Raw genomic sequence first — 16,832 nt, 5'->3', positions numbered from 1 at the left:
GCACCCAAGGGCTTACTGGGACTTGTAGTCCAAGCGCTGAATGAATGCTTGAGGCTAACAGGGCGAGGACTACAACTCCCAGCGGGCACTGCGGCCGCGCGCCGCGCCCACCTGCCCGCGGCGGGCAGAGCAGGGCCGCGCCTGCGCCGTGCGGGAAGATGGCACCTGCCGGCTGCGGCTGCGGCTGCTGGGGCAGCTTGGGTGCTGCGGTGGTGCGGCCGCTGCTCCTGCTGCTGGGGGCGCTGGCCTGCGCGCGGGCCACCGAGCACTACTCTCCGCTGTCCTTGCTGAAGCAGGAGCTTCAGCACCGGCAGCAGCAGGAGGCCCCGGCGGGCGGCGGCTGTCCGCAGTCGGGGGACTGGGCGGACCAGTACCCGGAGTGCGGTGAGTGGGCCGAGCCGCCTTCTCCCTGGGCCGCCCCTGCCCAGCGTGGAAGCATCTGGGAAGTGGGGACACCGGGGATGGGCTCAGGCGGGCGGCGGGGATAAGGACCTGCCTGGAGGGTGGCTGCTGGCGTGCATGGGCCAGGAAGTCAGACTTCTTTCTGCTTGCTCCGGTAGGTGATTTGCTCGATCCCCACCCCAGGAATCCAATCCTGAGAGGTGCAAGCAGGTTGGATTTGCGGGGTGACATGAGCACTGACCCGTGCTCCTCAGATGTACCCCCAACGGTAGAGAGAGAGCTTCAGGCCTGATTCCTGCGTGCATTCCAGCTGCTCAGGCTCATTCATTGGTCAGACTCTGGGCAAAAAGCACATGCTCTTTCTGTTTTGAGTTGTACAGTGGGCGTTTTTACCCATCGGTACCCTCTCCACTCTCCCTTCCCCTCAGTGGGTGACCCTCCGACTTGCCGTGGGGAAGGTCTGGGTCTTCCATACCTAGTAGCAGCTGGCTGATGATGCCTTTTAAGACATCCCACCAATGTTCAGCACTGTATGCCTGCCCAGACACTACCTAGTTTCTTAGCTGAGATGCAGTCTCAAGATTAGTGCAATCTGACTTCCTTTGAGCACCATCTGACTTCTTGGAATGGCTTTCTACAAACCCTCCAAGTTGGGCTTACAAGTGTGAGCTTCCATGCTCAACTTTACAGACAGATTTTGTCTTAACCGCCAAGGGCTCTTAGTAGGAAATGCCTCTCTCTCTCTTCTGTTTGTCCCAATCCTGGACGATTACATGGAAGTTGGACTCTGTGACGCTTACCTCAGGCACCTGTCCTAGATTGTGGGGACACACTCAGGACAGGCAAGTAAGAGTGTCGTAACTGAGGGGCTATTCTCATCAGTATTTACAGCCCTCATACCACCAACACAGTGGTCTGCTCTAGATATCCAGAACCTATCAGGTCTCCCAAATCAGACAGGTCTGACCTCACCACGAGGGCACCTTTGGAATACCATGGTCACTTTCTTGCCTGCCCACATCAAGCCAGACTCTAGACTTGGGGCAAAGAGCTGCAGCGTTGTTCTCAGGTGCCAGTTGCTGAGGAGTGGATGTCCGCTTGGGTCTCAGTGTGCAGCAAACTTGCTCAGGCTCAGTCTCACGCTGCAGCACCCCCTATGGTGGAGGAGAAAATGGTTCCAGTGAGAGCAAGCGGATCAGGCTGGAGGTGTCTGTCAGCAATGGCTGGCCCTGCTGGTCCCAGGGAACAGCGTGAACCTGGCCAACCTGCAAGGATGCTATGTGTCTCTGACCTAGGCTTACATGCCTCCCGGTCCATAGTGATATTTTGTCTTCTAGTATAGTTTTATGTTTCTTACTGAAAGTAATTTATAATGTTTTCGATCCTATTTTCCCATGAGAAGTTTTTTTTTTTTTTTTTTCTTAAAATATGATTTACTTATAGTTTCGTCTTTGTGGAGGGCGGTAGGTGCGTGCGGGTGGCCGTAGAGGCCAAAGAGGGCATCTGATCACCTGAAGCTGGAGTTACAGGTGATTGTGAGTGCTAGGAACCAAACTTGGGTCTGAACGCCTGGGCCTGCTTCAGACCTGAGAGAATAATCCTATTCTTTTTTTTTTTTTTTTTTTTTTAAANNTTTNTTTTATTATATGTAAGTACACTGTAGCTGTCTTCAGACACTCCAGAAGAGGGCATCAGATATCATTACGGATGGTTGTGAGCCACCATGTGGTTGCTGGGATTTGAACTCTGGACCATTCGGAAGAGCAGTCGGGTGCTCTTACCCACTGAGCCATCTCACCAGCCCATAATCCTACTCTTTAAGGAGAAGAAACTCCCTGCTATATTATTTGTTCTTGCTTTCCTTTTTTCTTTTCTTTTTTTTTCTTTTCTCTTCTTTGTTTCTTTTGCTTTATTTTGTTTGAGACTGGCTTACACTAATTTAAGTTAGCCTAAGCTGGAACTCACTATGTAGTTCAGGGTGCCCTTGAGTTGGTGACAGTCCTCCTGCCTCAGTCTCTTGAGTGCTGAGAATAAAGGCATGTGCCTCAAAACCTGAGAAACTTATTTTCAAAATAAAAATTTGGTTTTTTTTTTTTTTTCTTATTCCTGTGGCCCTATTTTTAATTTGTAAGTGTGGGAGGAAATACCGAGTGGAGTCTTTTCACAATTCTCTTCCCCAGTCCCATTACACAATATGAAACGCTCTGTGCCTTTTGTCAACTCTGAACTAGTTAGTGTTCATTGCCATTTTCCCAGGAGGAAACTGAAGTCAAAAGCTAAGCAAGCTTTCCCTCGAAAGAATCCAGATTTGGGATTGATTTGATTTTGGGTTATATTCTCAGTAGTTTTTTTGCATATCAGCATAATTTCAGTAAGCCTTAATATAATAAGTCCTACATCTTAAACTTACTGAAAGTTATATTTGTTTTTTTTTTTTTTTTTTGGTTTTGGTTTTGGTTTTTGGTTTTTTGAGACAGGGCTTCTCTGTAGAGCCCTGGCTGTCCTGGAACTCACTTTGTAGACCAGGCTGGCCTCGAATGCCTCTGCCTCCTGAGTGCTGGAACTAAAGGTGTGTCCCACTACCACAGGCTTGAAGTAAGTAGTTTTGCTTATTTATTTATTTTTAATTAATTTTATTTTTTTTTAACAAGTGCTCTGCAAGTACACCTGTATGCCAAAAGAGGTCATCAGATTCCCTTTTATAGATAGTACTGAACCACCATGTGATTGCTGGGGATTAAACTCAGGACCTCTGGAAGAGCAGCCGGTGCTCTTAACCACTAAGCCACCAGCCCCAAAACTTGTCTTTTTAAATAACACTTAGGATTTCAGAGTTTACATGTGTATTAAAATGTGTCACTGATCCTAGTGGTTTGGACTGTGTAGCCATAGGAAAGCTGTGTGTGTACCAGGCGTGGATGAGTGTGCTGCACCTTAATGACCTGACTGAGTCCCTTGCAGGGAGCTGAGTTTGGTGTAGGGCAAGCAGACCCAGGACACCTGACTAGAGGAGTGACGCTGGGCAGTGTGTGTGTGGGGGGTGGGGTGGGGGGTGGAGTCCCATGTTGCCAATGTTGTGCAAGGCAGTGAGCGAAGACTGGCTGTGCTGACAGAGGAGCTCTGGAGAGAGTAACTTTGAATAGATCCCAGATACATCTCTGACCCTTCCCTTTTATGTATCTAGCAAAGTATGGACTGTATCATTTGGAACTTGTCCTCCGACTAAAGAATTCAGGTTTTCTGCTCTTTCTACAAAACTACATGGTGTGTCAAGCAGAACGCCTACATGGTGTGTCATTCAAGCAGAACGCCTACATGGTGTGTCATTCAAGCAGAACGCCGCCTGTTTCTTTGCAGATGTCTGAAGCTACATCTTAGTAATCAACCACACGCATTTCTGGTAACTTCCAACACGCCTTTGGGTTCTCCTCCTCTGCAGTAAGAGGATCGATGACCTAAGGTGAGGCTTCTTTTCCTTTTGCGGTGTTCTGTCGCCTATCCCAGACTGGTCTCTAGCTCTCTATGCCTTTGAGCTTCTGATCCTTCTGCCTCTGCTTCCCGAAATGCTGAGATCACGGGTGTGTGCCACCACACCGCTGGAGCTCCTCGCTGGCTGTGCAAGGACTTTACCCAGAGAGCCACGTTTCAGCCCTTATGTGAAGTGACAAGACTCGTTTGCTTCTAGGTGACAGTCCTGTACGTGATGTCTTCATGGTAGTTTTCAGTGAGGTACCTCCGTCCATTTGGTAACTTTTGTACAATCTAAGTTGAATGTTGCACTCTGTCTGAATAATGACTTAGAGCCTTAAACATGTTAAATGTGTTAGGATAAATAATCCCAGGATTGAGCCAGTGACATGGCCTAGTGGGTAAAGATGCCCTCAGTCTTCTGAGGGTACTAGACACACAAGTGGTGCACAGAAGCAAATTCAAGCCAAACACTTGTACACATAAATCTTTTAAAATCAATTAAACAAACAAACCTCAATCCAAAAGACTTCTAGTCCAGACCCTTCAGATAAGCGATATACATCCCAGGCCAATGAGATGGCTCAGTGGGTAAAGGTAGTTTCCACAGCCTGATGACCTGCGTTAAAAACCTGGGACCCATGTGGTGAAGAGAACGGGTTCCCACAAGTTGTTCTGAGACGTCCACTTGCACACTGTGGCATGTTCTTACACTTGCAGCAATATATATATATATACACATACATACATACATACATATACATATATACATATATATTTTACATAACCCACATACACATAGCAGTAAATGTTTTGTTTTTGTTTTTGTTTTTTTTAAATAACACTCAACACGTGCCAGGGGACCATTATTTTCTGCAAGCCGAGATGTCCCTAGCTGTTCTTGGTTGTGGTTCTCCCCACCATAAAGAATAGGGCACAGAAGTAAAGGCACTACAGGCCACGCCCAGCATCAGCAGCCACTGAGGTGCTCGAGCTCTGAGCCAGCCAGCCGGCATTGCCTCCACAGCAGTCAGGGGACTAGCACAACGGGACATAACCCTCCTCCTCTGAAAACACCGTAAGTTCAGCCGGGAGCCTACCCAGGAGAGGCGGGGAGGAACAGCTATTTGGCTTTAGAGAAAGGAGTTTGGTGAAATCTGCAAATCACTGGAACAGGTGTGTGCCCTTGCGAGCGAGATGCAGACTGTGCCCGCAAGCGGGTAGTTGTCTAAGGTAAATTCAAGTCTTTTCCTCTTACCTGTGTTGGTTCTTGATTTTAGTAAGATCACAGCTTAGTAAAATACTGTCTCAGTGCAGAAGAAGGGATGGGACAGTGTCCACGGTGCCGTATCCGCAGTGAGCCATGTCCACGGCGGAGGCCATTTAAAACTGGGAGAAGTGCATTATTGCAGTTAGAATCTGCAGAGGCAGTGTGGTGGGGGATGGGGCACTCAGCCTTGGCTCACAGCTCACTGCCAAGCTGAGTCTTAATCTGGAACTCACAGAGAGTTTCCCACTCTGTCTTTTAAGTGCTGGGATTAACGGCATGCTTCCCCCTGCCTGGCCTTCCAAGCCTCCTTTAAAAAGTATTTTTTACATTTATTTATCTGTTTGTTGTCTGTTACTCTGTGCGCACTCATGCACTTGTGCACACGCACACACGTGTGCCTGTGTCACAGCACAAGTATGGAGGTCAAAGGCTAGCTTGGCAGGAATGAGTTCTCCCTCCACCACGTGGGTTTCGGGGACTGAATTCAGGTCACTGGGCTTGGTGACAGGTGCCCTTAGCCCTAGCGAGCTGTCAGTTATGATCCAGTGCAGACTGCGATCTAATGTCCTCAAGGTCTGGTGGTATCCTTGCCTTTGTCCCTCTGGGTGTGGCCCTCGGGGACCTAGATAACTGCTCAGCACTCGGTACTTTGCCTCGTGGTTCCCAGGACAAGGCGGGGTGCCCTTTAATCACTGTGGCACTTTTAAGACAGCTGCTGGGGGTGAGGATCTCACAACAACATGGAAGCAACTGTTTTGGAGAAACCCTGGCTGTTGTACATTTTCTGTGCTCTTCAGCTCCTTCGAACATCTCTGTCTCTCTCTGGGATGGTCCTTACCCCATATGCCAGTGGTCCTCAACCTTCCTAATGCCATGACCCTATAATGCAGTTCTCCATGTTGTGGTGACTCCCAGCCATAGAATTATCTTGTTGATACTTCATAACTACAATTTTTGTTACAAATCGTAGTGTAAATTTCTGTGTTTCCCGGTGGTCTTAGGCAACCCCTATGAAAGGGTATCTGACCTCCAAAGGGGTTTTGACTTAAGGTTAAGAACCACTGATGCGGGGCATTTCCAGTCTACTCAGTCCCTCAACTCTGGAGAAGCCACTTGTCCTTCTGTCTCCATAGTTACCCATGTGGCCCTCTGGGAGTTGTGTACTCTGTGACCTTTCCCATCCTGATTCTGTGGCTGAGCCTCACGCATGAGACCTTTTCCATGTTGTGTGTTCGAGCACTTCATTTCTGTGGAGGGATAATCAATCCATCATGCCTATCTCTCTCAGCTTATCTGCCGTGAATACTTGGGCAGTTATCCGCCTTTTGGGTATTATGAATACCTCTCCGGCGAACCGTGTACAGCATTTGTTTGAGTTCCCATATTCAGTTCATGATATATTCACAGATGGAGTTGCTGGGTCATATTGGTGGTTCTATGTATGGCCTGAGGAATTGCCAACACATTTTCTGCAGTGGCTGAATCACTGTACAGTCCTTCCACCAATGTCCAAAGTTTCCAATTTCTCACAGCTGTCCTGTGGGTTCCTCTAATAACAATGGTAGCCCTTTCTTGTGTTCAGTAGCTTTTGTATATCTTTAGGAAGTTACCCACCAAGGCCCTTTGCTCCTTTGTAATCCGTCTTTTTTCCCTTTGAGTTGCAGGACCCATTTATTTATATATTTTGGACTCTGGACCCTTAGTACATGGATTGTGGTGTTAGATCTGGCGAGGCTTTGCATGTGTATGTGAGTGGGGGTATGTGTACATGTGAGCAGGTATGTGCTAAGCCTAAGGTAGATTTTGCCATACTAAGAGGTATTTAGCTTAGCTGCTCCATAGCCACTGGCATCTGGATTGTAGATGCTGTCAGCTCTGCCCACTCTTTCAGAATAGTCATGACTCCTCCCGACCCTAGTCTCCAGTCAAGAAGCTCTGCCGTTGTTTGTGACAGGTAGCAGGGCACTTGCATCCTGTAGAGCAAGCACCACCCAGCTGGAGTTGTAAAGGCCTCTGAAATTTAACTTACCTTTGGTTTGGTTCTGTGAGCATCTTAGGATTTCGGCTTAATGGCCCTTAAATTCTCTGAGGTGAGTGAGTGACGCAGAATGTTTGCTTTGCAGAGTCGTCATTTTTGAACTTCCACGAGTCTGACTGCGAACTGAGAGGCTCGGCGCCCTGTGACTCGCTGCTCTCTCTCAACACTGAAAAGATTCTGGTATGTGTCCCTCCACTCTGCACGTGCTGAGCACTGGCCAGGTCCCCACCCGTGGCCTTACCACTGCGAATTCCTCTGTGACCCAGGTTTGCCTAAGAGCCCAACCGTGAAGCATTGCCAGGATGCTGGGATTGCCACCTCAGGGGGCAGCACCCTCGTCCTCTGTGTGCTTGGATCTGCGCTAGCTTGCTCTTGGCTCTAGAGGCAAGCAGAGCACTGAGATCTAGGACAAGAAGGTCCTGAAGCCCTATTGAACACAGTGGTCTGTTCACTGTGGTCAGCAGTATGGTTCATTGGTCTCAGGGAATCACTCAGCTACTTAGTTATGTGTTCCACCAGGGTCTGTGCTGTAAGAAAAGACAAGCTTAGATTTGGAGCTGACTCTAGATCCCATCTTCTAGATTTGTCTGGGTATCAGATCTTTAGTCCTTTCTGATGTAGATTTTCCTACATATGTGCCTAGGAGTTTGAAATGTGTCTGTGGCAACTCCAGCTTGGAATTGATTGTTTTAATAACATTTTTTACATTTATTTAATTACTTACTTGTATGTGTACACATATGCCAGGGTGCATGTGTGTGAGTCAGAGGACAATGTAGGGGAATCGGTTCTCTTGTGTGCTCTGTGGCTTGAACTCAGGAAGTCAACATTGGCACCTTTACCCACTGAGCCATCTTGTCAGGCCCCATGGTTTTAATGCTGTGGGCCACCTGTATCATCATTTGGGGTTGGCTGGCAGAGCCTCTAGAAACATGGCAGCTATTTGTATGCCAAAATGTGATTTATCTCGAGAACCCATTAGAACTGTCTGTATGGTGGCTGAAGATAACACGTAAGAGTTGGACCATGAGGGTGGTAGGATGGCCTTGAGTTCAAGGCCAACCTGGGCTCCATAGAGTTCTGGGTCATCAAGCACTATATTACAAGAGGCCGCCTTTAAGAAAGTCCTTGCTTCTGAGGCAGCTTACTTCCTGTGCCCTGTCACACATGGTCTCCATGTCTGCCTAGGGCCAGGCTTATACCTCGCACCACATGGCTGTGTGCATTACTGGGGGAACCTTTAGTAACTTGCCTTGTTTCTTGGCCAGATTCTTTTATGTTCATCTTGTAGCTGTGGAGTCTGGAATGTACGCTTTACCTGGTATTCTGTGTTCAAGCCATGCGGAAGGACTGATCTTCTCAACATAATCAAGGGCACAAAAGAGCATGCACAAACTCAGGGGCCCCAGAGTAGCCAGAAGGACTAATCCCCACAGAAGAGAGAAGATGCTCTTGGAAACGGACGTGCTGGTGATAGGGGACCTAACTGAGTATTCACCCACAAACCACGTTCGTGAAGCTAAGTCAGCAGACAGTGGCACATACATTCTGCTTCCATAGAGCTCAAACACAGCTCCAGCATCGTCACACACAGGCTTCTCATGTGGGGGCTTGCATCGTTTGTTAGATGCTAATGATGTCTGTCTGTTTTCAGAGCCAGGCCAAGTCTATTGCAGAGCAGAAGAGATTCCCGTTTGCTACTGACAACGACAGCACCAATGAAGAATTAGGTGAGACTCTAGTCTGGGAGCACCCCATGACACCTGCCCAGAGCCATGGGAGCACCCTACAACACCTGCCCAGAGCCGTGATCAGATACAGAATAGGAAACCAGATGGGAGGGAGAACTAGGAGACTAGCACTGCCAGTCAGGCTTACCAGGCCTTCCTGAGATTTGTGTGGAGTACATCATGACAAAAGATTTGGGTGGGGCCTGGACATGTGTGTCAGGTGGTGGAATGCTTGCCTTATATGTAGGAGGCCCTGGGTTCACCCCCACCACCACCCAGCACATGTAAACTTAGATGTGGTATAATCCCAGCGTTTGGGAAGTGGAAAGAGGAGGATCAAAAGTTCGTGGTCATCCTTGGCTAAATAGGAGACAGCCTGGGACACAGGAGGCCCTGGCACAAGCAGAGGAAAGGAAGGAAGGCAGACAGGAAGGAAGAGAAGACTTTTGTACAGTGGTCCATAAGGACTAGTCCAGCCCTGGGTTTCTATGGAAATGAAAAGTAAGACCAGCCGCGCTGTGCTAGAAGAGCCGTGCGCTGTCATCATGAACAGCAAGGAGGTGAAAGGAAGGCGACCCAGAGCAGTGTCGTGGGTGGGAACGGTCACCTTCATCAATCACATTCATCACATTCATTGGGTCTACAGAGAAGACCCAGAACAGCGTCATGGGTAGAAACAGTCGCGTTCATCACGTTCATCGGGTCTACAGAGGAGCGTCCTGGTCTGTCCATTCCTGGCATGCTTTAAAGCAGGTGGGGTTCCCAGCATTTAACGTGTGTTGAGATACTTACTCCCCATTGCCTAGTGAGCTCACACGTGAAGAGTGGACCCACAGCAAGCCAGGGCCATGCAGAGCAGGCGGACCCAAGCTCCTGAATGTGGCTGCAGGAAGCACCCAAAGGGATCTCCCATCTGATTGTCATTTCATCCTTATTGTGGCCGTCTGTTCCCTTGCCATGGTAGCTCAGTCCTCCTGTGCTGAGAACTTTCCTTAGCTTTGTCACTGCGGAACACTGCCACCTTTTCAAAGTGCCACCCCCTCCTCGTGCTTTTCTTTGGGGTAGCTTTGAGAACTAACTGTCCTTTAAGGCGTCAGTCAGGCTGATCTTTGTGGAGTGGTTGGCTTCTTTCAGCTGAATGTCCATTTAGTAAATGGGACTCAAGCTCTGGTATGGGGGCTGGAGAGATGGCTCGGAGAACCGACTGCTCTTCTAGAGGACGTAGGTTCTATCGCCAGCACCCCATAGCTGTCTGTAACTCCAGTTCCAGGGGATCTGACACCACCTTCTGGCCTCCACAAGCACGAGGCATGTGTGTGTTGCAGATATACATGCAGTCAGAATAAAAACAAAAACAAAACAAAACCAAAAACCACACACACACCTTGGTATGAGCCTGCCTTGTGCATGCTTAGGAACAACCCAGGAAGCTGAGCTAAGCTGAGTCGGTTCTTCTGTGTGACGGGCAGAGGCAGTGCTCAGAGACAAGTTGCTGTCTGTGGAGATCTCTGCTGGAATTGTAGCTATTCCAGGGTTTTTTTTTGGCTTTGTTTTGTTGTTTTGTTTTTTAAATATATATCCCCGAGTTTCCACAGTAAAATTTATACCCCACTAACTATTTATGTTTGAGTGAGATATAGATTAGTATTCTTTGAAGTTGTGGGTAGGTATGGCAAAATTGGGGCCCTATTTGTTCTCTTTTGAGGGACATTTGGTAGCCAGGGCCCAGACAGATCTATGTTCCAAACCAAAGTTTTCCCTGAAATAAATAAAATTTTTTCCATTTTATTTTTTAAAGAATTAAAGAATATATAATATATATATATTTATTTTATGAGAATGAGTGTTTTGCCTGCATGTATGTATGTGCACTGTGTATGTGACCTTGGAGGTCAGAAGAGGGCGTTAGATCCCCTGGAACTAGAGTTACAGACAGCTGTGAGCCATCATGTGGGTGCTGAGGCCTACATCTATGTTCTACGCAAGAGCAGTCAGTGCTCTTAACCTCTGAGCTGCATCTCAGCCCTCTGTTCTGTTTTAAAACTCACTTTTTTGATTAGTAGATAGTACCAGTTATGGGAAAATAGGGAATCCTAAAAACATATCTGAGAGGGATCCTTAAGAAAACTTACCCCTGGCTAATTAAGCAAGAGCCAGAGAGTTTGAAGAGGTTTCTGGGGTCCCCATCTCCATACAGCCAGGCAGAACTGAGCCTGTTTTAGCCATCAAGCAGTGTTTGTCATCTTAGGTTCAGAAAGCTGGCCTTGTGTCCTGTGTGGCATCTGGGAAGCGTGGTTCTGGAGCCTGGGTCTACTTTCAGGGCCACACTCAGTGGCACCCTTGTCAGGCAGCCCTCAGCCACCACGGGTGCTTCATCTCCTTGTCTGCGAGTGGAGGGCATAATTGGATAATTGGACCATCCTCCTAGCAGCCTCTCAGAGAATAGGAGCCTTCCATTCCTAAGGGTCTGGGGCTCTTCCGGTGCCTGAGAAGAGCTAGGAGGTATGCCCTTGTGCTGGCATTCTAGTCTCCATGCAGTCTGCAGGCCACTTAGCCAGCGCTGGAAAGCAGATGTGTGTGTGTGTGGGGGGGGCACCCATGCCATCTTGTGTGTTTGCTTCTAAGTTCTTTAATGGCACCCCTTTCTCAGAGCTGCATCCTCAGACAAGGCAGAAGCCGACTCACCGACTATACAGCCCTCCTGCTTGCCTTCCTTTCTCCGATATTTTTCTGTTTGTCTCACAGCGATTGCTTACGTCCTGGTCGGCAGCGGTCTCTACGATGAAGCCATAAGACACTTTTCCACAATGCTCCAGGTAATGTTCTCCTTGGCCGTGTGATTGTGAGTGCTTGCTGTGATGCAAGGTGAGCCCACACGTCTGCAGGGCCGCAGTGAAGCATGGTGTAGGGCTGCAGGAGTGGAAGAAGGGAGCACTGACCCATTGCTCCTTAGTGCCAGACCTCGAAGGATCACTCCACTCCACGGGGGGGATAAAGGGAATGACTGCTGCTTGAGTCACTGCCCACACCGTCTGCACCGTCATGTAGCAGAGGTGGCCTTTCTCTGCAAGGTTGAAGTAGCTAGCTGCAGGTCACATCCTCTGCCACAAAACCTCTGTGGGACATGGACCCTCCATGAGACATAGACTTTCTCTGAGACACAGGCCCTCTGTGGGAGATGGACACTAAGGGTGTGAAATTCTAACCTCTGGGACAGGACTTGAGGGTAACCTGATTCCTGCTTTTGGATCTGCCTCTCACTTTAGCAGGGAATTGTGAGACTGCCTAATTGCAGACGGTATTTGAAGACTAGTTAAGAGAAAAGAGCCTACGTGGTTGCATACCCCTGGTGGTGGTAAACCCAGCACTCGGGAGGCTGAGATAGGAGTATTGTGAGTTCCAGGCCAGCCCTGGTTACAGATGTACAGCCTGCACACATGCACACAGAGAGAAAGGGCAGGAGAGAATCTTGTATAAGTCACCTGTGTGTGCTGGGGAAGAGTCCTGCTCAGTGCTGACCTCTTGCAACATTGTCCCCTTGCGCTGTCTGTAGGAATTTGTCAGAGGTTGATGGGTCTGACCAGTGCTCTGCAGGAGAAAGCCTGCACTCTGCAGTTAGAGGCTTCTATGTCCACACCTGCTTGTGCTTCCCCCAGTTCTTCAGCTTCCTGGCATGTGTGAATCACAGCAACCACCCCTAGAGATGTGTTCTCTTTCAGTTTAGGTGAACATCCCATGAAGAACCTTGTATCTCATATTTAGTGCATAGAGTACTCAGCACTCAGATGTCATTGCTGCTTAGAGGCCAACAAGTGGCTCACACTCTAACAGAAATACTTCATGTTTTAAAATTTTTATTTACTTAACGTGGTTTTGTTTGTTTTTTTAATGAGTGCTCTATCTGTATGTACACCTGCATTCCAGAAGGGCATCAGAGCTCTTCTTAGATAGTATTGAGCCACCATGTGGATGCTGGGAATTGAACTCAGGACCTCCAGAAGAGCAGCCAATGCTCTTAACTGCTAGCCATCTCTCCAGGCCCCTAGACATGAAGATGAAATTTTAAAATATTAATTTTGAAACTTGAGCTCTGCTTGTGTTAAAAACAAACACACACACACACACACACACACAAAACCTTGTGGCTGTATGATGTTGATAAGTCTGTATTCTCAGAAAATTGATGAGATATGTTTTGCTCATTACTTTCAGGTCCTTAAGTCTGTGTGTGGGTGGTGATACAGGCTTTGTTTTTCAGTGGAATTTGAAATGCAAAGATAGATGTTTAAATAGGTTTCAAATTGCAGTTCTATATACAAATGGAGAGTAAAACTGACAGCACAAGCCCCTGTGTAGACGGCACCTGAGGTGTTGCTGGGATTTGAACTCAGGACCTCTGGAAGAGCAGTCAGTGCTCTTAACCTGAGCCATATCTCCAGCCTGAGGGAGAGATTCTTGAGCCTGTTCTTTGGGACTTCTTCCTTTCTAGTGGCCCAGTTCACTTTTGACCCCAACTCTGGCCACCAGGACAGCATCTTATCTAATGATAACCCATCAGCAATTATGCTGACTGGGTAGTACTGGGATTAAAGGCATGTGCTTCACTCCAGCAACTTAAGGCATTTCTGTGAGCAAAAATCATGCCTTTTGAGGTACCAACAGCCTGCAGATATATAATCATTTAGTTCATCTTTTTCTTTTTAGTTATTATTGTAGTTGATGATAGTACTAAAACATTAAAATAAAAATGTCATTTCTAGCACTCTAAATTCATTTAATCCCTAAATCTGATACTGATTATGTTTTATGTCTGTGTTTTATGATCTAAATGCACGTGCTACAGAGTTTGTGTTAGTGTTTGAGCCAGTCTGCAGAGATGTAGAACACTGTGGTGTTCGATCTGGAATGTCTCTCTTCAAGGACACTGTTTGCATAGGTCTGAGGTTAGCCAGTGAGACACTGAAATAATGATACAATGTTTCTATTAGGCTGAGAAAGCCAGTCAGGCGTTGGAGTAGTGATACAATGTTCCCTCCCACTAGTCTGAGACAGCTAGTGAGACACTGAAGTAGTGATACAATGTTTCCATTAGTGTGCTACACTGTAGTAGCAATACAGTGTTCCCATTAGGTTAAGATGCAGCCAGTGTAGACTGCAAGTCAGCTCAAAAAAGGAAGGGAGGACCAGGAGGTCCTCCATAATGCATTTTGAGTTAGGGCAGGAGAGAGCTGCTCCCTGCCCACCCCTAGTCCCCTCATGCTCTCAGCCTTCTCCACACAGTGAGAAATACAGGATCTATGCACAGTTAGGTGGGGACAGAGTGAAAGTGTCCAGGTTAGGCTTGTGACTTTTTGTCACTTTTCTTCTTAGCATATGGTTGGTTATACAGGCTCTGTGCGCATTTAGGTGGGGACAGAGTGAAAGTCTGTCCCTTTTCTTCTTAGCATGTGGTTGTTATTCTAAGTAGAAAACTCAAAGATTCAGTAACAAATGCTACCATCTACCCAAAAGATGTAATGAAAACTTCAGTCTTTTCTGTCAAAGCTTTCCCATATTAGGCTTGTGTTTAAGAGTTCCTTGTCACTTCCTTCTGATGCCCTGTCAGCTGTGACTCGGGACAAGTAGGCAGCAGCAGGTGTAGAGTATGCTGCCAAGCCCACTTAACCAGAACTTTCTTTACATGGGTGGGTTTTTGCACCAGCCAGTCTCTTCAGGCTGAGTGTTGCAAGTGTATTTGCTCTTTAAATCAGTTTGCTCTTGCTTTCTTTATATTGGCAAATGCAGTGGTCAGCTTTCTCCGTGTAGTGGAACTGATTTTTATCCTATGATCCCTTTTCCTATCCAGAATTTCAGAACCTTGAACTTCTCAAGAACTCCTGTTGCTGCTTGGGCTCTTTGCCCTCTCTAAATTGTAACTGGCTAAGCGTTTCTAAGGTCCTGCTAATGGTGGTGCTGACCAGCTCTGCCTGCTGCTACTCATAGGGCCCTCCTGTGGAATCAGATGTGCAGTAGTTGTTTTAAAGCTGGTGGCCATTCTAAGTAACTCACGCTGTGATAGTTATCCTCACAGAGACTTGGGCTTTTCTTAGCAGACCTATTAGACAACTGTGCACTACAGCCCAGAGCAGCAACATCTGATTCCACTTATGGGAAGTGACAAGGGTCACCACAGGGGTTTGGATGTTGTAAAGGTGCTGTATGGAATAGATGCTATATGGTGTGAAGATTGAGTTCCAGAGAGCCTGGTTGTTGTCTCGTGGTTTCTGTTGCTGTAAAGAGGCACCAAGACTAAGGCAGCTCTCATAAAGGGAAGCGTTTCGTTGAGACCGACTTACTGGTTCAGAAGCTTAGTCCGTTACTGTCGTGAGAAGCCTGGTGGTGTGCAGACAGGGATGATGCAGGAGAGTAGCTAAGTTGTACATCTTGATCTGCAGGCAGCAGAAGGAGACTGCTACAGTAGGCCTGGCTTGAGCACCTCAGACCTCAAAGTCCACCCCACAGAGACACACTTCCTTCAACAAGGCCACACCTATTCAAACAAAGCCCTAACAGTGCCACTCCCCATGGGCAAAGCATTCAAACACCGGAGTCTAAGGGGGCTCACCCTACTCCAATCTCCACAGTTACAAAGCCCCATCTTCACATTCATCTGCTCTGTGTCAACAGTGTATGAACCTGAGGCGTTCCCATGATCCTCATTTGTGTCTTTATCCCGCTGTCTGTCAAGTAAAAGTGTCCTCTTTGTGTCTTGTGACTCTAGTTGGACATAGTTACCTGTTGTTTTTCTTTTCTTTCATCTTTTTTGTTTTTCTTAAGATGTCTTACGCCGGGCGTGGTGGCGCACGCCTTTAATCCCAGCACTTGGGAGGCAGAGGTAGGCGCATTTCTGAGTTCGAGGCCAGCCTGGTCTATGGAGTGAGTTCCAGGACAGCCAGGACTACACAGAGAAACCCTGTCTCAAAAAAGAAAAAAAAAAAAAAAAAAGACGTCTTACTATGTGGCCTCGAGTAGCCTCAGGCTCTTGATCCTGTCCCAGCTTCCCGGGTACTAGGATTACAGGTGTGGGCCACCATGTCCAACCAGTCTCAGTAAGCAGGCTTTGTAAATGTCAGTCTGCACTGCAGATTGCTGATTTATCTATCTGTTCATCCATTTGCGTCAGTGTCTTACTTGGTAACCTGTACTGGCCTTGAACTTGTGGCAGTCAGTACTTCTGGCTCACATAGCACTGGAATTCTATGTGGACCCCGACCGTGGACTGAAATGCTGACTTTACTTTGAGCTAGGCTGACCGAACACCAGTGTTCTGGAATGCCTTCCATGTGCGGCTGTGCACTACAGTGGCGGTCTTGAATGCCGAGCCTTTGCCCACTCCCTGTGCCCCTTTGGCTCTGGGAGGGCCAGCAGAGTGGGTACCTGGACGGTTTTGTGTGGTCATTTGACCTCTGTGTGGATCTGACCTGAATACTTAGCTCAGCTTCGCTTCTTACCTTCCATCCACAGAGGTGAAGACACCCTGTGGTGTCTGTAACATTTTTATAAACAGTTAACCCACGCTGCATCTCTCACGTGCCGAAGCGAGTCTCTGTGCATTCTGAACATGGTGAGTTTCGGGTCTAGAAGTCAGCCTCCTGGTTGAAAAAAGATTCACCTCTGCTTTTAAGAAGATTATTTCATTATATGTGTTTATGTGAGGACTTCCTTGTACGTGCCTGCACCCAAGTGCAGTGGGTGCCTAGTGCCCAAGGAGGCCAGAAGAGGGCCGTAGATGGTTGTAACCCACCTCATATAGGTGCTGGGAACTACCATCTAGGTGGTTCTGTAAGAACAACCAGAGAGAGCCCTTAACTCTGGGCAGGGTCTCTAGCCCCTCATGGGTAAAATTGAAAGTCACTCCTTCTGTCACTATAGCATGAGAGTAACA

The 16,832-nt window shown here is 47.7% G+C and overlaps 1 protein-coding gene across 8 annotated transcripts in view; it reads left to right on the top strand.

The window, feature by feature from the left end:
- Positions 1-132: 132 nt before the first annotated feature.
- Positions 133-16,832, top strand: part of Ttc13 (tetratricopeptide repeat domain 13) — a 48,788-nt gene continuing 32,088 nt past the window's right edge. For 6 of the 8 annotated variants that reach the window (XM_021170263.2, XM_021170262.2, XM_029480664.1 and 3 more), the window contains exons 1-4: positions 158-384; positions 7,264-7,358; positions 8,833-8,908; positions 11,654-11,724. In XM_021170263.2, the coding sequence (XP_021025922.1) occupies positions 159-384; positions 7,264-7,358; positions 8,833-8,908; positions 11,654-11,724 (468 nt within the window). In that variant the 5' untranslated portion in view covers position 158. Of the gene's footprint in view, positions 385-7,263; positions 7,359-8,832; positions 8,909-11,653; positions 11,725-16,832 lie in introns of all 8 variants that reach the window. The other 2 variants (XM_021170264.2, XM_021170260.2) reach the window with 1 other exon arrangement.

Source organism: Mus caroli, chromosome 8 (assembly GCF_900094665.2).
Source record: "Mus caroli chromosome 8, CAROLI_EIJ_v1.1, whole genome shotgun sequence".
Classification (NCBI taxonomy): domain Eukaryota; kingdom Metazoa; phylum Chordata; class Mammalia; order Rodentia; family Muridae; genus Mus; species Mus caroli.
Note: the sequence above shows the minus strand (reverse complement) of the source record. Positions and strands in the feature narration are given on the sequence as shown.